The 22,492-nt window shown below is 31.4% G+C and overlaps 2 protein-coding genes across 5 annotated transcripts; both read left to right on the top strand.

Moving 5' to 3' along the window:
- Window positions 1-7,048: 7,048 nt before the first annotated feature.
- LOC137827909 (22.0 kDa class IV heat shock protein) lies at window positions 7,049-7,964 on the top strand. The gene has a single exon (XM_068634284.2). The coding sequence runs from the start codon at window positions 7,173-7,175 to the stop codon at window positions 7,749-7,751; it is 579 nt and encodes a 192-aa protein (XP_068490385.1). The 5' UTR covers window positions 7,049-7,172; the 3' UTR covers window positions 7,752-7,964.
- Window positions 7,965-8,323: 359 nt separating this feature from the next.
- LOC137827908 (CLP protease regulatory subunit CLPX3, mitochondrial) lies at window positions 8,324-14,340 on the top strand. Of its 4 annotated transcripts, none has more exons than XM_068634282.2 (14): window positions 8,324-8,825; window positions 8,917-9,014; window positions 9,157-9,236; window positions 9,553-9,603; window positions 10,139-10,213; window positions 10,294-10,371; window positions 10,930-10,986; window positions 11,420-11,490; window positions 11,599-11,698; window positions 11,927-12,031; window positions 12,758-12,820; window positions 13,513-13,635; window positions 13,733-13,885; window positions 14,062-14,340. In XM_068634282.2, exons 1-14 carry the CDS (start codon window positions 8,437-8,439, stop codon window positions 14,134-14,136), a joined length of 1,518 nt encoding a protein of 505 aa, XP_068490383.2. In that variant the 5' UTR covers window positions 8,324-8,436; the 3' UTR covers window positions 14,137-14,340. The 4 variants fall into 4 exon arrangements, 2 of the variants coding, with proteins under 2 accessions (XP_068490383.2, XP_068490384.2); XR_016523575.1 differs by having other exon boundaries at window positions 8,330-8,825; window positions 13,346-13,635; XR_016523576.1 differs by having other exon boundaries at window positions 8,330-8,825; window positions 11,917-12,031.
- Window positions 14,341-22,492: the final 8,152 nt, after the last annotated feature.

Here is a 22,492-nt window from a genome sequence, read left to right as displayed (position 1 = left end):
CTAAGAACATCAATCCCACACCCAAGAAACATACTTCTCATGTGCAAATCATCAACTAATTCTTTTATTTAAATATTACTTCATCAAAAAAATACAGAAAACTATGTATACACCATGTATTTTACTTTTCTGTTTCAGCTAGGTTTTAATCTTTTTCTTATATATACACCATGTATTTTACTCTCTAATATACAAGTGAATAAAAGTTTTTTTTATATTTATTTTTCTCTACAATTAGGGTTCATCAAAACCTCTCTTTCTTCATTTACGTACGTTACATTAAAGCATCACATCAGACAAGGAATATTCATCTTCATTTACTGTAATATATGGAACAAACAAGGGACATGACTGTTAATTTAAGAACATTTTTCTCTCCATACATTATATGTTAATTTTCAATGTCACGAATTCAGTTAGACAGTTTAAAACAGGACTTACTAGGGTGCCAAGAATGCAATGAATGAGACAGTCTTACTATAGACAAGAAGAAAGCAGACAACATAAGTTAAAGATCAATATAAAAAAAATATTTAAAAAAAAAATCAGCAGGAAAATTTGTAAGTTACTGTTATTAGATGCATTTCTACATTCATGATCATATGATGAAAACTAAAAACCTTATGCCTACTTATTCTTCTTTTTGTTAATTACTTTTGCTCCTGAAACAATACTTATATTTTAAATTTATTATTCTAATAATAATTGAAATACGCAAAAGGTGAAGGGACTCCAACAACTTGAACAAATCCTAGGGATACAATGAAGTTGAATAGTATAGTAATATCATAATTTCAAAATTAAAAAAATACAAAATGATAAAAAATACCTTGTGCCAACAACAATGAAATTGACTAAAGGAACCTTTTAACCGAGATTTGAAGCAGTGATAAAATATTTGGGACAACTAACTTAAATATAGAAATGCATATTTTTCGTAGGGTATATAAAATTAGAAACCTTGTTACACCACGTTATATAGAAGTTCTTTGTCCAAATGTGTCAAGTGCAGCCGTGTGTAGTTGTTGTTTGTTAATTGAAGACTCTGTCCATTTTCCACATTTGCAAAGAGAGAGAATGGGAAGTGAAGTGCTAGATTGTGAATCAGTACTCATAGAGAGTGATAGAATCTTCACACTACCATTATTCCCACCACTTTCATTGTTGCTTTTTGAGTGAGGTGGTTGGTTCCTCACCATTCATTGGATAACCCTATAGAGTTACTATTGCTTGTACTAGTACTGTCCCAAATTTTCTAATCACATGTTGACTACTGTGTAGCTTGTGTAGAAGATAGAAGTTTGTATTTTATCCACATTTCAAGTCTAGCACGCTTCACCTAAAGGGATGTGTTAAGATAGGTCACATGCACAGAGCTAATCAAACATTTTACTTCTAATCCTTACACGTCATTCTCTGTCTACAATGAATAACAAAGATATCAACAAAGATATCTATGACTACAAGTTTCTCAAGTACCCCTAATTAACTAAAATCTGGTTGAGTGACTATACTTTTGCAAACAAAGTATCTAAAGAGTTAAACAACTACTAATTCATAAGTACCATAACATAGTTAAAATTTTGACCACAAGATAGGGTCACCTGTACTAACAACAAACAAATAAAAGGTACACCAGGTCTTTGTACCATTTTCAGCTTATCAATTAACTCACGCATGCATGTTTCACAACTAGCACTTAAACCCGACATAATTGCATTGCACACGGAGAATGTTACCTTTGTCAATTAACAAAAGGCAAATTAGAAAGTTAAGGTCATTTTTTAGGATATTAAACCTTGAAGCTACTGCATTATACTTAACTAGTTATGTCACAATCATCGTCCTGGCAGGAAAATCTAAAATTAAAAGAAACTGTGATTCACAATCAAAACATTATACTAGTCACCGTATGCTAAAGGGCTGACCACTATTCCCACCAAAGCAGAATTTGCTTCAGTTGCTAGCTAAAACAACACCACAATAATTTTCCAGTTTTTAATTAATGTGCAAGTTATGATCCTTTTAATAACAGATCATAATTCGGCACGACTTCATACGCACAAATCGTCTCAATTAGACACGACTCTACCATGTCATACTAAAGTCGTGCTAACTTGGCACGACTTCTGCCATGTCATAATTTTTTTATTTTATTGTTTATATATTGGGTAGTAAGTTATGTAATGTTAAAAATTAATTTGATACATAATTTTCTAAGAGTGTTAGTTTTAATAAACAAAGAATTGGATAATCGTGTATGGATCATGTTAATGTTAATATCTTTGAAGTCATTGACTTGAATGGGAATGAATTTTATTTGAGTCAATTCACATTACAAGAAAACAGCCATTTTGCGTGGGCCAAAAACGGATGCAAAATTGAAAAAACAGACGCAAAACGGACGCAACATGCAAAATCTGGGTGGACGCACATACGGCGACTCATAATTATCAGATTTTGCGGATTTTTCCGTATGTAATTTACAAAAAATTATTAATATTATTATTTTTCTGTATGTAATTTACAAAAAATTATTAATATTATTATTAGTATTATTATTAGTATTATTATTAGTATTATTATTAGTATTATTATTAGTATTATTATTAGTATTATTATTAGTATTATTATTAGTATTATTATTAATATTATTATTAATATTATTATTAATATTATTATTAATATTATTATTAATAATAATATTATTAATATTATTATTAACATTATTATTAACATTATTATTAACATTATTATTATTATTAACATTATTATTATTATTAATATTATTATTAACATTATTATTATTATTAACATTATTATTAACATCATTATTACATTATTATTAATAATATTATTAATATTATTATTAACATGATTATTAACATTATTATTAACATGATTATTAATATTATTATTAATATTATTATTAATATCATTATTAACATGATTATTAACATTATTATTAACATGATTATTAATATCATTATTAACATTATTATTAATATTATTACTAACATTATTATTAATATTATTATTAACATTATTATTAATATTATTATTAACATTATTATTAATATTATTATTAATATTATAATTAATATTATTATACATATTATCATATTATTAATATTATTAATAATTTTAGTATTAATATTAATATTATTAATATTATATTCATATTATTAATATTATATTCATATTATTAAAATTAATATTGTTAATATTATTAATATTGTTAATAATAATAAGTATAATTAAAATCATAATAATACTAAAGAATTTGCTTGGTGTAGTGGTTAAATCTAACTTATAATCCCTTCTAACTTATAATCCAAAATCTAATAATCAACTATATTCCATGATTCTAAGTTAATTCTATAACTATCACGAAATGACTCATATTTCTCAAATTGCTTATGATACTCTCTTTCAGCCTTTACAATGCACTTCTTAGTTCAACTCTTACCTTGACAATGGACTAGGGTTATTAACTTGTTCCTGCTGGGGAGATGGGACCTAGAGAACTATTGAAGTTTTCGTCTTCTTCCCTCGGTCGGGCAGGTTGTTGGGTGCTTGACTGGGGTACTCCTCGTCTTCGTGCTTCTCCCTCGGCTCTCGCTATTAGGCGAACATTGGAAAACTATATTAATACACTTATAAAGAATATTGCATATGTGTCATCTCGTTACTTACAACTTACTACATTATTATGTGCTTCCGTTGGAAAACATTAATTTCTTTTAGAGATCGTACTCAGTAACTATAACAATGACATTTCTAGAGCATGTAGTCAACTTTGAAACACTTTGGATATTGTATTAATTTAAGAATTAAGAATAAGTTACTTACTCACGCACTTAGTCTTAATATGTTTGTATCATATACATTTTCGCTAATTCTTTAAGATGATTTTATGCTTCATTTATGAGAAATAACATCTTTAAAATTATAATGGATATCAAAACAAAAATCCTAGTTTATTCAGCCATTGCACACATATAACATTTAAATTTATTTAAGTTACTAATTAAAAGTTTTATTTAACTTTTTTTTCTTAAACCAAATAAAACATTTAAAAAAAAAAAATTATTCTCTATTTTTAAATACATTCATTACCATTTGCACTAATTAACTACTTCATCTTGAATTTATATTCTTAAATTTATATATATTTTATATAATATTTATAAAATTTAAATACGCATTTTTTTTTTACTTTTTTTTACTATTTTTTAATTAATTATTATTTTTCTACATGTTTTCAAATCTTTATAAACTTTTTAAGATAACTTCATTTAAATAATTTCAAAATTAAACACTTCCTCAATTTAATAAATTTAATTTAACTAATTTATATCATAATTTTAAAAAAAATATTTATGACAATATATAAATAAAATAAATTTATAATAAATAATTTTTAAAATAATAAAATATTTTATATAACATTTAAATAATTTAAATAGATCTTTTCTTTTACTAAATTAATTTTAAATCAAACACTTAATTAATTTAATAATTTTAATTTAACTAATTTATATTAAAATTTGATAAATTAAATAATTTATTATAATATTAAAGAAATAATTTTAAAATAAATACAATAAAGAATTAAATATTAAAATATTTGTTATACATTAAATAAATTTAAATTAATAATTTTTAAATCCTAAAATATAAACATGTGTGGGCTTTGCATGGGTTGTGACGGACGCATATGCGTGGGCCGTGGCCAACGCAAATCCGACGCATATGCGTGGGACGCAGCCGACGCATGCCGACGCATATACGTGGGCTTGGGCCGACGCAAACTAGACTGTTTTACAAAAAAAATTAAATCCATAAGTGCGTCCGTTTTGCGTCCATTGCCATTTTTGCATGAATTTCTCGCCATTTTGGCCGAAGATAGTAGCGTCTGAAAATGGTCAACGCAGAAATTTGAAAGATATTTGGTTGTTTTCTTGTAATGTCAACACAATATTTTCTAACATAATGTTAATTATGATGATGCACATGTTTGTCCTCTTGCTAACAACTTTAGATATAAAAGTTGCATAAGGGTTAAAGGGAAGTTAGCTAGTTATATACATATGGAATGTTAAATTTTTAACCAAACACCCTTTAGATCCTGATTCTGAAAAAAAAAAAAATCAAAGAGGAATGTTCTTAAAAAATTGAGTGTTTAATTTATATGGAATTAAGTCTTAATTAAAATGTTGTAAAATTTCTTAAATGTCAATTTGTTTGTTTGAGTAACTACAAAATCGTTTCAAATATTAGCTTAATCAAATTATTGAATGGTATTATAAGAAAAATTAATTGTGTAACTAAACCCTTCAATTTTAATTAAATCTTAACCATTTGAAAATCAAAACTAAAATAAAAAGTAAAAGAAATACTAAAATAAATAAGTCGTTCTAAGCTAAGATGACTTTGTCTTTGTTAAAGTAGCTAAGTCTTCACACTACTTCTATATTGTTGAAGTCGTTGATGAATTCCAGAATTTGTTTTTGGCTTGAACATAATAACTAATATTCATCATGTCTTGTCTTAACTTAGCAACACTTGATTTAGATGTGAGGACAAGATATTTTTAATATATAAATAATTCGAGTTGGATAAATTTGAGGACATAAATACTCACTACAAATTCGATCGGTCTTCAAATAACTAAACTATAATAATGAATAAATAATAAAATTAATCAACCGTATTTTAGGACTTAACTTCCTTATTTCAATTTTATGTTCTTGAAATTATCTATATCATACCATGTATTGTTTAATTTAAAATGTACTTGGGAATTATGTATTATTTATTTAAATAAAAGAAATTATAAGTCTAAAAAAATAATAGAGACAAGGTGGAAGCTATGTTGCGACATGGACACGAATACGAAGATACGTATAATATCTAAAATGTAGGACACATGGACACAGATCTATATATTATATAATTATGAAATATATAAATTGACAATAAAGATTTATGTTCACAAGTATGTTCCAGATTATTTTTTGGAGCAGAAAGATGTTTTCTGGTTCAAAAATATTTGTTTCTTAATTTTATAATCATAATAAAAATTTATACAATAAATTTGAGTTTTTAGAAAATTAATGTATTTTTTCTTTTTAAAATTGTGTTAGAACCGTACTAGAATTGTCAGAAATCCAACAAATACTTTTTGAATTGGACACTTCACGGATCCATGTCATACGAGTGTCGGTGTCCGATATAAGTATCTAACACCGACATGTCATTTAAGAGAAGTGTCTGAGCTTCCTAGAGTGGAAGTAACTTAGTGTTTAAGTATGAATTAGTATTATACATCATTTAGAAATGTACAAGTTCAACGAATGAGAAAAATAAAAAAGTTATAACCTTTCCTATTTTGTCTAGAGCTTTGAGAAACAAAAATGAACTACGCTTAGTGGGTATGGTTGGAATGAAAATATATGAAATAAAATTAGTTTTGAAAAAAAGTGCAAGATTTGTTTTTTTATTTTATTTTTTTATAAAAATATATTTCGAATTCCAAAATTTACACGAATTCTAAAATTAAAAAAACTATTTTTTAGATTAAAAATACATTCAAACTTTATTGTTTAGAAAGTATTTCTAGATACATTTCAAATTTCAAATTTTAAAATTCAAAATATAATTTTATATTTCAAATTTTAGTATTTCTAATTTTAGAGTTTAAAACCTATAAAATACATTCTGAACATGCAGTTGCAGAAAGAAAATGCCTCATGTATATTTTGGTGAAGCCCAACATAGTGCAAAAAATGCTAAAAAAAGTTACTGTGCACTGAAAGTATCTGGTATTGTTACGTTAACAAAATAACACATGAATTCTCTAGAACATGGTGGAGAGTTCATGCATCCTCCTTTCAAACACCAAATATATTCCAAATTATGGTAGAACTTTCTAAATCTCTCTTCGCTAAAACATTTCCATTTCACTCTGTGCCATCCATATGGTATGGATTCTTCAAGAACCTTCCTAACTTTTGGCCACATTTGTCTCTCTACATGCTATATATACGTGTGCACTTGTGTCATAGGTCATCACATGGTTGAAGACACAAAATTGCAGTAGCAAAGTCCAACAAGTTTCTACTATTAACCATCATTGTCTGCTTCTAGCCCCCTTATTAATACTGGAAATGAGGCTACAACAACTCATTTTGTTCCTGTTGTTGCTCTTGGTCACCAAAGCAAACGGGTCTCTACTACCATTCATAGATCCTCCCAGAGGCGTTTTGGCTGAGCTCTTGTCGGATCGCTTCCCAGACCCGTTTCATGTGCTGGAACAAATTCCATTTGGGGTTGAGAAAGATGAACAATCGATGGTCATGTCACCTGCTAGAGTGGACTGGAAGGAGACCCCAGAGGGGCATGTAATGATGCTGGATGTGCCGGGGATGAAGAGAGAAGAGATAAAGATAGAAGTGGAAGAGAATAGGGTGCTGAGAGTGAGTGGTGAAAGGAAGAGAGAGGAGGAGAAGAAAGGGGATCACTGGCACAGAGTGGAGAGGTCCTATGGCAAGTTCTGGAGGCAGTTCAGGTTGCCACAAAATGTGGACTTGGACAGTGTGAAGGCTAAGCTGGAGAATGGGGTGCTCACTTTGACTCTTGACAAGTTGTCACCTGAAAAGATCAAAGGTCCCAGGGTGGTTAGCATTGCAGGGGAGGATCAGCAGCAAGCCAAGCTGAGCACAGATGGGGCCAAGCAGGAGCTCTGAATCAGTTGGTGCTGAATGATCATGTCACTCCTTCTCTGGTTCACTAGATCATCTCTGATTATAGCAAAATGGTTTGCAAGTCTGTGTGTTAAATTGTGAATAAAAGGGTTCCACCAACAAATTTGGTGGTGGAATGTGTTAGTTCTTCATCTTTGCTTATGATAATGAGTGTGTCCAATCTAATACTAATCTATCAGGACTTTTCTCACTGTATATCTTCACTTCTATTTTCTTATGGACCCTCTAAGCTTATATACTAATATTTCAAGATACTTACTAGTAATGTGTATACTGCGTCATATTAACACTAATCATAATCTTAAAATGAATATATCAAGTTATTTGGAAAAATTGTGTTTGTAATACTTAAATATATATTTTTATTTTCACTTTTACCATAAATATGTAAATAATTAAATTTAAATAATAGATATTTAAAAAAAAAACAGCAAATAGATAAATATTTTTTTAATCTGACAATTGAAAGAAAAATAAAACTGATGAAATATATAATTATACGCCGTTTTCTTTCTTTATTATTATTTTTATTATTAAAATAGTAAACGCGTAGATAAATGGGATTAATAAAGGAAGAGATACCGGAGGTGTGTTTCTTATCCTATTAGCTTCGTAACCGAGCCAATCTCCGTTGATCTTAATCCCAACCGAAGGAAGAGGCTTCTCTATGTCTCGAATCTTCTCTGCATGGAACAAGAAGAAGCTGCATCTCAATTTCTTACCCAGTTTTTTCTCTTCTTGGCACAGCACCAGCACTGGGCTTTTACGGCCCACAATTCTCAGACTCTACTGTAGCAGCAATGGGGAGCCACCACAGGACTGGCCTCAGGACGCTGCCGTGCCTTCGCAAACTCCTTTCAGTGTTAATTTTGTTCGGGCCTCCTCTGGGCCCCGCCAAGAGAACACTGGGTGGCTCGGAGGCTCCAATTTGGGTAGGGATTTTCCAACTCCCAAGGAAATCTGCAAGGGTCTCGATAAATTTGTTATTGGGCAACACAGGGCCAAGAAGGTGCTCTCTGTAGCGGTTTATAATCACTACAAGAGAATATTCAACGGGTTTGTTTCTTTGTTCTTTCGCTTTCGTAGTTTATTCTTTTGTTGCGGAAATTGTTTGTTTTCTATGACTGAATGTTGGTTTTATCACTAGGTCAGGGGAGGATGCGGGAATCTCCGAAGGATTGGATGATGACGATAATGTGGAGCTGGAAAAGAGTAATGTTCTCTTGATGGGTCCAACTGGTTCAGGTGTATTATATTTTTACGTTCATTACAAACTAATTTTATTTATTCACTGAGAATTATTAATGCAATATGTTGTTTGTGCTTTTCTTGCTAGTTTCTGAAATTACTTCATGTCTGCTATGCTAATCAAATTTCGATCAAATAGGGAAGACATTACTTGCGAAAACACTGGCTCGTTTTGTGAATGTTCCCTTTGTCATTGCTGATGCAACTACACTAACGCAGGCAAGTATGTTTTCTTTGTGGAGGTCGTGTTAGAGTTTGGCTGAGTAATGTTGGGCAGGATTGAGTTAAATGATAATAATGTATCCAGATTTTTGTGCCTGATATGTGAATTTTCGAGGTATTGATTTATGGAGTGAAAATATATTGTGCTAATTGGAATACAAGTTTTACTTCTAGAATGTGGATATTCAGATGGTATTATTTAATGTATCATCTATTTCTGATTTGTTTCCATGGTTGATTCATGGTGGTTTCTTTGTCCTTGGACAAAATTTTTGGCGTACTGATCTGAGAGGGGCAATTTTCTAATTTGCAGGCCGGTTATGTTGGAGAAGACGTTGAATCAATATTGTATAAACTACTTGCGGTATGTAAATTATTCTGTATAAGTATGATGTTGTTTGAACAAATTATCAATTCTTTGAACAAAGTGAAATGAACAAGTTTTTCTTGTTCTTCAAAAATCTCCACCTTCTGTCCTAATTTTACATAGCATTTACAAACATATATAAAAAAATTCCACATTTGTTGAAAAGCTTTACCTTGCTTCCCATATTTTTTTCTGGGCTGATTTATGGGCCAATGTTCCCAAGGTTTGGTGCCTCTCATTGTTTCTAGCAGATAATTTTTGTGTAGACGTCAGGAAGCTAGTGATAGTTTGGGTTAAGCTCCTCATCAATTGTGGCTCTTTTTATGTTGCTATACAGATGCATTAAGCACACTTTGTGTTGGTCATAAATACTGCTATGTTCGTATTACAGTTGCTTTCATTTCAATCTATGTGATTGTTGGAATACTTTTCTTATGAAGCTGTAGATATAATTTTAGGTTTTCAGAAGATATCTTGTGTTTTTAGTTCTACTTTCCATCTCTTCATTATGAATTTGGTTTTTCCCATATAGGCAGCAGAGTTCAATGTTCAAGCAGCTCAACAAGGGATTGTTTACATTGATGAAGTGGACAAGATAACTAAAAAGGTTCTTTTCTAATTTAATTGGACAAGTTCATAAATGGCCTTCCACTATAGCTTTAAATTTTTAACTGTTATATATTACAGGCTGAGAGCTTGAATATTAGCCGAGATGTTTCTGGTGAGGGTGTTCAGCAGGCATTATTAAAAATGCTGGAAGGAACTGTAAGTAAAATAATTCCAAAATGTAGTTGTTAATAATTGGTTTCCTTCTTTGTAAATGAAGTGCTAAGTGAACTCATTGAGTTCTATGTACTTGTCTCTAATTTAATAATAACCCTTAAATGATGACCATAAGAAGGTAGTATCTTTTATATTCTGCGCCTAAAGTTTTCAAATTGATAAGTAATTTCCTTGCTTAGGTTATCTCAGTAATTCCATTTTGATCTTTTATTCCTTCATTTATGCAAGGTTTTTTTAACATATCACCGATGCATTAGTGGTATTGTCCAACATACAACCCAAAACAGTATATTCTTTTGCTTGCTGAGATCTTAGTTTTGAGATTCAAAGAACTGTTTATGGGGACTATTCATTTGGAGGATGCTGGCTTTTGTTATTAATTAAGGAAAGTTGTATTGTAGAGCTTTATGACGATAATGCTGCAATGATAATATTAATTGTTTGTACTGAAGGTTTCTGAAAAAATATATTAGTTGCGGGCTGGTTAGTGCCATTCTAATAGATAGTAACCTGAACTTGGAATGCTTTCTTGTTGTCTAGATAGTAAACGTCCCCGAGAAAGGAGCAAGGAAGCATCCACGGGGTGATAACATACAGGTATGTTCTCTTGGAAAGTGTAACATCTGTCATTTGTTTCTTGTTTGTTCTTTGATATGATATGATTTATGAAATTTCTTGCCCGGTATTATCTTGGGGCTTTCTTTGAACCTGAACACTTCAGAATTATGTATTTATGTTTAGAATTATCATTTTTAAAGACCTTACCATCACCTAATTAACATAAGAGCACTAATGCTAGATACATCAGACAGAGGCTATACGTGGTTGGAGGATAATTAGGAGGATGAAAATGTAAGATGGATTAATTCTCTAGGAAGCCTTTTTTCTCCCTAGCAAGTATTCGTCAAAATTTTGTAAATATTAGTTAGCTTCCATGATCGCCTATTCTCCGAGTGCAATATGCATATGGTTCTAAAATCATTTAGTCATTAATTTGCATAACTTTCCACTCATGTTTTATGATATGTAGATTGACACGAAGAACATTCTCTTTATATGTGGTGGAGCATTTGTTGATCTTGAAAAAACCATTTCCGAGAGGTAATATTTTCTTTTTTGTCTGGAAAGAATATTTGTTCACAGATGTTCTGCACATGTCTTGGTTTTTGGTAGACTTCTCATCTAATTTTGATTTTTGAAAACAAGCAGACGGCAAGATTCTTCAATTGGTTTTGGAGCACCAATCCGTGCCAATATGAGAACTAGTGGAGTTACATATGCTGCAGTAACATCAACTTTACTTGAGTCGGTGAGAATTGATTATGGTTATCTGACTGAATTTTTTTATTCACTTTCCTGTAAAACTAGATAGGTATATACTTCGATCAATTCAAGCTAATATAAATCTTGCACTTTAGCTATTCTGTTGTGCACTTTCCATAGTTCTACAGCAGTAGAGAAAAATACAGAAGTTAAAGAATAATATTGTTGTAACAACCTTCCAAATGCATCTAAAAGTAGCATCAGTAATTTTCAGGTGGAAAGTGCTGATCTTATTGCATATGGTCTCATCCCAGAGTTTATAGGACGGTTTCCAATCTTAATTAGCTTGTCAGCTCTAACTGAAGACCAACTTATGCAGGTATTATAAGCATTGTTCAAATCTTAGTTGTTATTGTAGCTTTTCCTGCTTTCACTAGCAGTATAGTGCAGTAAGTTCTAACTCTGCTTGTTGCGTTATTATGATCATTCTATTTGCTCACTCATTATTGATGCAGGTACACGCATATATGCAAGGCTGATAAACCTTATGGTCTTTTTAAGCCTTCCAGAGGCATTTAATTTCTACGTATCTCCTACTGTATATAAGGATTCTTTTTATATTATGTTCTCTTAGAAAAGCTAGATGATAATATGGCCATTTCTTTTGGATTTAATGAATGACTATATGGCCATCTGACACGTGCAAGCTCTTGGTTCATGTTAGTTTATAGTTTGCAAAAGGAACACAAAATTAGGATAAGGATATACAGCAGTCTAGAATTGATATGGAACTTAAGGGTTAAGGTCTCCTCATGTGTATAAAAGTAGCACAAGAGATTCTTTCCAGTGGACTTAGAAATTATCATCTATATTTTACTTTTAATTGAATAAAAAGAAGTGTGTGATTGGCATTGAGAAATCTGATGTTTCTCTTGATATGCTGCTTGCATAGGTGTATGTTAGTTTAAAATTCTAACTTTTTTATCTTGTGAAATATTTAATTTTAAGTTAAAATGTTAAAACTCACAAGCCTATTTTTAGTTTAGAATAAATTTCTTTTGCATGGATATCTGGACATACAACTACTGAAATGTTGATTTTACAGGTTCTCACAGAACCAAAAAATGCTCTTGCTAAGCAGTACAAGAAGTTATTTGACATGAATAATGTAAGAAGTTTTCCCTTACTGCTCTCTCTCAAATACACATTTTTGTTGTTGTGAGAGTTACTTTGTGTGAGTGTATGTGGTGTAAAAACTCAAGCAGTTATTGATATCTCTGGATCATCCCAACCAACTAAATTTGGGTATTTAAAGAAGACAAATTATTCAAACTTTAATTTGGTTGATTGAAGGGAAATTGACTAGTATATGGTATCGAAGTTTATGTGAAATTTAAATCTATCATGTAGGATCCTGTCGGATCACCCACAAATATCTAATTTCATACTCTAGAACTCCAGTCTTTCGCATGAAGGAGTTTGTTGGAAATTCTATATCAATTAGAGATAAAATTAAATTACTGTATTTAAGTAAAGGTAAACCTCACCTTACAATCCAGTCAGTTTTGTGAGACTGAGTTGGTTTAAAACCCACTTCCTAATAGTGAGAACAGATTAGAGGTCTTCTTGAAACCCTCTTGAGTGATCTAATTTTTTATGGTTTTTGATAGAATTTGGTGGTGTTATGTGCTAGGTCAAACCTGATCTGCTTCAGAATCATTCAAGCAACTCCCTTCTATCCTTTCACCAATTTGAGTTGTATGAGTTTTTATTATACTTGTTATGAATGTGCAAGCGAGTAATGGGGAGTGTGGGCAGTTAGAGGTAAACCTGTCTGAAAACTTTATCTCTAAACTTCAGGTAAAGCTACACTTCACAGAGAAAGCTCTGAGATTGATTGCAAAGAAAGCGATGGGCAAAAATACAGGTGCCAGGGGTTTAAGAGCCCTACTGGAAATCATTTTAACGGAAGCTATGTTTGAGGTGATGTCTTATATTTTAAAATATATTGCTCTCTTCAATTATCTAAGATTGGTCTCTTGGATCTTTAACTAATACATTGAATGCGTGCATGCACCAGATTCCAGATGTTAAAGCTGGAAATGAATTGATTGATGCGGTTGTTGTTGATGAGGAGTCAGTAGGATCCGTAAATTCCCCTGGCTGTGGCGGAAAAATTCTTTGTGGAGATGGTGCTTTAGATCTGTACCTAGCTAAGATGGAGGGTTCAGTGGTATGACATTGCATCTGAATTTATTTTTTCGTGCTTGCTGCCTGTCCAAGTTGCCTTGTGAACTCCCTGCTTATAGAGTATATTTTTCATACAGATGTTTTCATTTATTTGCAGCACTGATGAGCTGTGATAATGTTTGTAAGTGATTTTGACCCAATTTTCTTCATGTATTGTAGGTTAACCATGACGTAGCTGAACCAGACTTACAAGAGGGGGAATCAGAGATTTCATCAAGAGCTATGAGCATGTGATATTATACTTACCCAAAGGTGTATGCATTATTATTGTTATTGTTATCTGTAAAAATTGTTCATAATTTCATGTAATTATCCTTTGTATAACGCTGTAGCTTCTGTTTTAATCTCATTGAGTAGGAAGAATATAGAAAAATGAAGGATATAGGTTGCTAATTTAGGCAGCACGCCATCCAAAATTTTAAATTATTTTGATGAAAATCCATTGAGTCTATTTTCTCATGCTCTCTTTCTAACATTTTCTTATAGCTTAAAATCTGTCTCGCTGATTTGGAAATGAAATTCACTGTATTCGCATTAATTTAATCTAAATAAATAGGAAAACATGTTGGAAAAAATGTTAGAGAACACTGTTATCAATTATCGAAAAATTAATACCTGAATACACCAAACTGATTACATTATACGATTTCGTTGCCCCCTCAAACTCATTATTTTGACGAGAGTTAAATTATTGTTGTATCACACGAAAAGTTGACGTATTGATACAAATGCGAAAAATCTAACCAAATGGGTCAATGGATTGATTATGAAAGGTTTAGTTATTTGTATATGCGAAGATTTGATCAGGGTAGGACTGAAGTTGGGGACATCATACAAATTGATTCTAACAAAAAAAATATCCGAAGGTGATTTTTTATCATTTACTTTACATTAGGAGCTTAACATGTTTTCTATTTGGATGACAGTGCGAATTTTATATTTTCTATAACAATTGTACCACACATTTCAGTTGATAATTTATTCGATGATGTAGATTAACTTCCTCGTGTTAGGCCCATATATGCTATAAAGATACTTCTCGTTTCTAGGATGTTGCAAGTGTTCAACATGCATAGAAGGAAAAATAACTTGGTTATTATCCATAAGAGGCTTTTACGCTTCGTTTAGTATAACATAAGGGGCAATTGCTTCCTGCACCATTTCAATGCACCCAATTTTAGTGGAAAAATATTCTAAACTCTCTTTTGTGAAATATGTTTCCGGATTTCCTGGAATGAATTTTTTTATCCGAAATGGGATTTTAACTTTTTTTTTAAACATAATAATCTCTTTCGGATCTATTTTTCTGGAATATATTATTTTTAATTTTGAAATTTTATTCAAAAATTTAAAACTGTGTTGGGTGCAGGTTTAAAAATATTGGGTGTAAGAAAGCTTGAGTGGTTTGGTTGAAGAAATGTGTGGAAAAAGAGAAGAAAAAAGAGGGGCTTAACAAATGTATCCAAAGCAACACAATACGTTATCTAGATAAAATGAAAGAGATTATAGTATTTTTATGACCGTACGACCCCACTCTGTTGCATCAAACTGTTACAGTAATGATTCTTGCTAAAAAAACACGTAATTATATTGTATAGAGACACCAATAAAAGAAGCTAGAAGCTGATAATGACCGAAAAAGAAAAATAAAATTGTATCGAATAAATTCCTTCAAATTTTGAGAGAAAGTTTATAAGGCTAAATTTCTTTTAACCCTCAAAAGTATATAATACTTTTTTGTTTAATCTATAAAAGTATTGAAATTCAAAATTAGTCACTTCAAGCAGAATGTGTCTGTCACTTTAGGTCTTAAATGGATAAAGGTTAAGTTAATTTTGTTGATGTTTCACCTCATCCTCCACCATTGTTGTGAATTTTAATTACTAGTACCTTGGAATTTTTTTAATATTTTATATATAAATATAAATATAAATATTAATATTAAAATTAATAAATATTTTTTTATATAAAAATTATAAAATTGAGTAAATGAAATTAAATATAGCGCATTAATCATTGATCATAAGTTTACCTACTTTTACATAATAAAAAATTTAATATAATATAACATAAATTTGGAATGTTAGTAGTTCAAAAATTAATTATAAATAAGTAAAAATAAATGAATAATTTTTTATCATAATAAATACATTACAATATAATAATTTGAACAAATACATTATATAAATAATTATTTAATATTATGTTTTTATACATATTTACGGTGTAAATGAAGTCTTTTTCACCAACTTCATGCTGTAAGTTAATCTGAAAAATCTCTCAGAAAAATTATTGAAAATTAAAATAGTAATTCATTATATTATACTAAGTACAATCATATTCAGAAAAATTATTATAATTAAAAAAGTAATTCATTATATTATATTAAGTACAATCATATTGTAAAAAAAAAATCATATTAAATTATGAAATTACCTTTTGTTATATAAATTAAATTAAAATGTAATATAATACAAATAAAATATGATGAAATATAAACACAATGAAACTATTTATATAAATAACTAAAGATCTTAAAAATCATACAACAATAATAAACATATATGTATCATCAGGTTTCTAAAAAAAACAACAACCAACTTAATACTTCAATGACTAATTAATAATAAACAATATATAAAGAATAAAATGAATATAAACATTCTATAATATTAACGCAAAATATATAAAATAAAAAATATGATTAAAGATTTTATGACTTTAATATACTGACAATTGTTATAGCGTTAAACATATGTAATAATGCCAACATATTTTAAATATATCAGATAATGAAATAAAATTGTAATAATTTATGTATTATGTATTCACATTGCAAGAAATGCATGAACAAATAGAATATGAATACTACTAAACATAAACATATAATCAACATAAATATAAAGAACACTTAACTGTCCAGGTTTTCAAAAAAAGTCAAAGCACAAAAATAAATATGTTTGATCTTTCGTAAGCACTGATAACTATTATCCTAAGAGAATAATAAAAGAAATTATTCAGGATAGTTTAAACTTTGAATTGAAGTAAGTAACGAAACCTTTATATGAGAAGAAGGATTTCTGGTATCACAGATAATCTTGTCTCCTTCACGAAAAGAATGAAGACGACAAAAATTCTTCCACCCTTTGCCAAATTTAATGCGTCTTTCAACACCTTGCATTCCACCTCCATTAGTAGACCATGCAGTAACCTTATTGAATCTTCCTTGTCAAATATATTGTGAAAATGGAGCAGGAAGATCCTACAACAACATCGAAATAATAAGTAAAAAGAAATATTACAGTAAATGAAGATGAATATTCCTTGTCTGATGTGATGCTTTAATGTAGCGTACGTAATCACACGTAATCGTAATGAAGAAAGAGAGGTTTTGATGAACCCTAATTGTAGAGAAAAATAAATATAAAAGAAACTTTTATTCACTTGTATATTAGAGAGTAAAATACATGGTGTATATATAAGAAAAAGATTAAGACCTAGCTGAAACAGAAAAGGGAAAGTTGGGTCAAACAAACAAAACCCAATAATTTAAAATAGAAAATTAAATATATTAACACCCCCCTCAAGCTGGGGAGTAGATATTTGTCAGGCCCAGCTTGGATTTGAGAGTAGAGAATTGTGCGGAAGCAAGGGGCTTGGTGAATATGTCAGCAACTTGCATTGCAGAAGTAATGGGTAGTAGATTGAGGAGACCAGAGTTAAGTTTTTCACGAACTAGGTGACAATAAATTTCGATATGCTTGGTTCGTTCATGAAAAACTTGATTGGAAGCTATTTGAAGGGCAGATTTGTTGTCACAGTACAGGGTTGTAGGCTGGGAGAGAGGAAGATGTAAATCCTGAAGGAGGTAAGACAACCATTGTAACTCACATGTGGTGGTGGCAAGGGCTCTATACTCGGCTTCAGAGGAGCTGCGGGAGATAGTTGACTGCTTCTTTGATTTCCATGATATTTGGGAGTCTCCTAAGTAGATGGAATATCCAGTGACAGATTTGCGTGTGGTAGGACATGTTGCCCAGTCAGAGTCACTAAAACCACAAAGGTGAAGTGAACTAGTGTGAGAAAAATATAGTCCTTCACCAGGGGTGCCCTTGAGGTAACGCAAAAGACGTGAGACAGCTTGCTGATGATGAGTTGTGGGTGCAGATATGAATTGGCTTAAATTGTGGACAGCGAAGGCGATGTCTGGTCGCGTGTTGGTTAAGTAAATTAGACGTCCAAGGAGTCTTTTGTATTGAGAAGTGGCATCAGCATCGAGAGGTGAGCCTTGGTCGGGAGAGAGACGGGAGGTGTGAGTCATAGGAGTGGCCACAGGTGCAGAGTCAAGCATGTCAGTTTCTTGAAGGAGATCAAGAGTATACTTGTGTTGACTTAAATGAAGACCAGTACTGTTGCGAGCAATTTCCAGTCCCAAAAAGTAAGTGACATTACCTAAATTTTTTATCTTGAAGTGATGGTGAAGGGATGCAGTAATTGTATTCATTTCCTCCGTGTCATCACCAGTTAAGAGCAAGTCATCAACATAAACAAGAATAACAGTGAGTTTATCATTATTATATTTAAGAAAAAGAGAGTGATCAGCAACAGAAATAGAGTAATTATTTGATAAAAGAAAAGTAGAAAGTTTGGCGTACCATTGGCGACCAGCTTGACGAAGGCCATACAAAGACCGTTGAAGCTTGCAAACATGCTGGGGAGAAGGAAGAGAGAGGCCAGGTGGGGGGGTCATGTATATCTCTTCATGGAGATCACCATGAAGAAATGCATTATTGACATCAAGTTGTTTTAAAATCCAATTTTTGGCAGTGACAATAGCAAGCAGAAGGCGGAGGGTAGTGAGTTTAGCAACAGGTGCAAAAGTGTCTAAGAAATCAAGTCCTTCAAGTTGGGTAAACCCTTTGGCAACAACTCTAGCTTTGTGGCGCTCAACAGTGCCATCAGAATGGTATTTGATTTTATATACCCATTTACAACCAATAGTTTTCTTTCCTGGAGGGAGAGGGGTAAGTTGCCAAGTATTGTTAGCAGCAAGAGCTTGAAGCTCATCTTGCATGGCAGATTGCCAAGAAGCATGTTTGGAGGCTTCGTTATATGTCTGAGGTTCAGGATGAGAATTGATAGAGGAAATAACATTTCTAAAATTGGAAGATAAGGAATTGCAAGACAAGTAATTATGAATAGGATATCTACTACTTACAGTGTTGGTTGCTGTGTGGAAATCTGCAAGATAGGCAGGTTGTCGGTGAGGACGAGCTGATCTTCTTGGAAATTGGGGTGAGATGCTTCCTAGAGATGCAGGCGGTGATAATTCTGATGGAGGTGCAATGTTGGATGCAGGAGCAGAGGCACTATTTGTTGGAAGATCATAGGATAATTAGGCTGGTGGAGGAACAATATTGGGTGCAGGAGTAGAGGCACATGGCTCGACAGGAGGTGCAGTATCAGAAAAAAAAATCAAAAGCAGAATTATATGCATTAGAAATAGGGAGAGATAAAGTGTTAGGGTCCTTAGGCAATCCACTGTCCAATTTATATGGAAAGTGGTTTTCATGAAAGATTACATGTCTTGATATCTCTATGCTATGAAACTTTAAATTTAAGATAATATAACCTTTTGTATTTTGCGGGAAGCCAAGAAAAATATCTTTGATAGATCTATCATCTAATTTTTTCCTATGTGCAGTAATGGTACTAGCATAACAGAGACAACCAAACACTTTTAGAAAGGAAATGTCATATGGTTTTCCAAACAACTTTTCATGAGGAGTGATGTTATCAAGTAATGGAGTAGGAATAACATTTATTAAGAAAACATCATGATTTACAGCAAATTCCCAAAAAATAGGAGGAAGATTTGCTTGAAAAAGTAAAGCCCGGGTTACATTTAGTATGTGTTGATGTTTACGTTCTACAATGCCATTTTGTTGTGGTGTTTCAACACAAGATTTTTGATGTATAATTCCTTTTGAAGCATAAAAATTTGACATAGCAAACTCAACACCATTGTCAGTACGAATCATTTTGATATTAGTTTTGAAATGATTTTGAACGAAAACAGTGAAGTTAATGATGTGTTGACGCACTTCAGATTGGTTATGCAGCAGAATAACCCAAGTATAACACGAGTAATCATCAACAATAGTCAAGAAATAACGAAAACCTTGCATAGAAATTATGGAACATGGTCCCCAAATATCAAAGTGTACAAGATCAAAAATAGCAGAGGTAACAGTATTACTTAAAGTGAAAGGAAGTTTTCTCTGTTTTGCACGACTACAAGTGTCACATACATGATGAGTATCAACAGTAATAAAAGAGTATTGTTTGCTTAAGACATGCAATCTTTCATGCGAAGGGTGCCCTAGTCTATAATGCCATAGTGTTTTGTCTGTGATATTACAATTAATAAAAGGAGCAAAACAATGCGGTTTAGAATGACTAGAAGCAGGCAAGCTAGTGACAAGGTACAAGCCAGCGATGGCTTTAACCGTACCAATCCTCTCTTGAGTGAGATTGTCTTGTATAATGCAGTGGGTTGAAGTGAAAGTTAAAGTGCATTTAAGTTGGTGTGTGAGTTTAGAAACAAATATTAAGTTTAATTGAAAATGAGGCACGTATAACACATCAGACAAATAAAACTGATCAGAAAAACGTACTAAACTAGAATATGTGGCATAAACAGTTTGGCCATTTGGAAGACTAATTAAAACATGTTTAATTTTAGTATAAGTAGTAAAAACGTTCAAATTGTGACAAACATGATCAGTGGCACTAGAATCAATAATCCAAGATTCTTTTATAGAAGATAGTGAAGAGAGAAACTTACCTGTTGAAGAATGCTCAGTATTGGGGATTTCATCCGTAGAGATGGTGCCGACTTGATTAATTTGAGTGTGAGGGGCAGGATCCTCAAGGTTTTGCTGACGCAAAATGTTGGTAAGGAATTGGCAATGTTGTGATGTAAGTTGAATCCCCTTTACATCCTGTTCTTTAGGAAAAAGCTCAGAAAAAGTGTCAGTAGTAATCATATTATTGGCTTGGGATGTCCAATTGGTGAATTTGTAGTCAGGAGGGAACCCATGCTTTTTATAACAGGTGTCAACAGTGTGGCCAAGACGATTACAAAAGGTGCAGACTTTTCTAGTAAAAGAAAACTTTGAGGTTTTAACATTACCAGAAGGAAAACCCACTTTGCGAAAACAAACAGCCTCAGTATGACCATATTTACCACAAAAATTTCATGTAATAGTGTGACTACTATTAAGACTATGAAGACTAGGGTTTTCATTAAACATTGCCTAAAAGATTTTTAAAACCAATCAAGATTTTGAAAGAGAACAGAAAAAAAAAACCAAGAACAGCAAAGAGGGAAATAAAAATCAGAGAGAAGCGTAGCAGAACTCTTCATTCGAAGAGCTCTGATACCATATTACAGTAAATGAAGATGAATATTCCTTGTCTGATGTGATGCTTTAATGTAGCGTACGCAATCGTAATGAAGAAAGAGAGGTTTTGATGAACCCTAATTGTAGAGAAAAATAAATATAAAAGAAACTTTTATTCACTTGTATATTAGAGAGTAAAATACATGGTGTATATATAAGAAAAAGATTAAGACCTAGCTGAAACAGAAAAGGGAAAGTTGGGTCAAACAAACAAAACCCAATAATTTAAAATAGAAAATTAAATATATTAACAAGAAATCAAGTAGAATATAATATAGGGCAGTTTTAAAGAAATGAATGTTATACTAACCAGATAACTGAGTTTGATACTTAATCGAGACAACTTTATGGAAAAATGGTCAAAAAGACCAATGCTTAAGGGTTCCTTCCCTTCAATTTCGTCCAAATAACGATTTACTCCACTTTCAGGGACATCATCCATACAAACAGTTATATGGAAAGCGTTCTGACCCACGTAATGAAATAACATATAGTGATCATCTGTGAAGCCATAAAAATCAGTCAAAGTAAACCATTCACGTAACATTTCCGGCGACAATAAATTTTAGTTATATTGCACTATATGGACGTTCCCTTCTGAATTTGCAAGGGTCCACTCCTGTCTAAGTTCTTTTTGAAACTCGATGGCGAAAGCATGATCAGCATAACCAAGTTATTGATTTTAAAATAAAGAAAAAAAAAAGTCAGGAAATGAAGAAACTGTCTAAAAGGACAAATTTTAGAAAAAAAGATAAACATACATACTTCACCACGGCTATTCATGCACCAAAAGACTCCTCTTATTTCAAGTCTAATGATTTCTTCAGCACTGAGCGTCATTAAATGAATAATGGATAAAACACCAAGAAGTAAGTAGGAGAGAAAGTAAATAATAGAGAAAGCACTAGAAAGAAAGTAGTAGAGGAGAAGATTTTGTAGAGGAAGAAAGTAGAAAAGAGTACGATTGTAAATAATAAAAAACCGCACAATGTTATGACTTATTTATAACATATTTTTATTTATGACCTTTAGTTTGTCCATTGCAACAAAGAACAATCTGTTTCATTTCAAGTACAACATTAACTAAAATTATTTAAATATAAAAATTAAACTGAAATTAGATT

Source organism: Phaseolus vulgaris, chromosome 7 (assembly GCF_051622355.1).
Source record: "Phaseolus vulgaris cultivar YP4 chromosome 7, ASM5162235v1, whole genome shotgun sequence".
NCBI lineage: Eukaryota > Viridiplantae > Streptophyta > Magnoliopsida > Fabales > Fabaceae > Phaseolus > Phaseolus vulgaris.
This window is presented reverse-complemented; position numbering and strand designations above follow the sequence as displayed.

Excerpts from the sequence above, each read along its gene's own strand:
- LOC137827909 (XM_068634284.2), top strand. The coding sequence starts at position 7,173 with ATGAGGCTACAACAACTCATTTTGTTCCTGTTGTTGCTCTTGGTCACC.
- LOC137827908 (XM_068634282.2), top strand. The coding sequence starts at position 8,437 with ATGTCTCGAATCTTCTCTGCATGGAACAAGAAGAAGCTGCATCTCAAT. Across the intron at positions 9,604-10,138 it reads TATTGTATAAACTACTTGCG|GCAGCAGAGTTCAATGTTCA; the intron begins GTATGTAAATTA and ends TTTCCCATATAG. Across the intron at positions 13,636-13,732 it reads TAACGGAAGCTATGTTTGAG|ATTCCAGATGTTAAAGCTGG; the intron begins GTGATGTCTTAT and ends TGCATGCACCAG.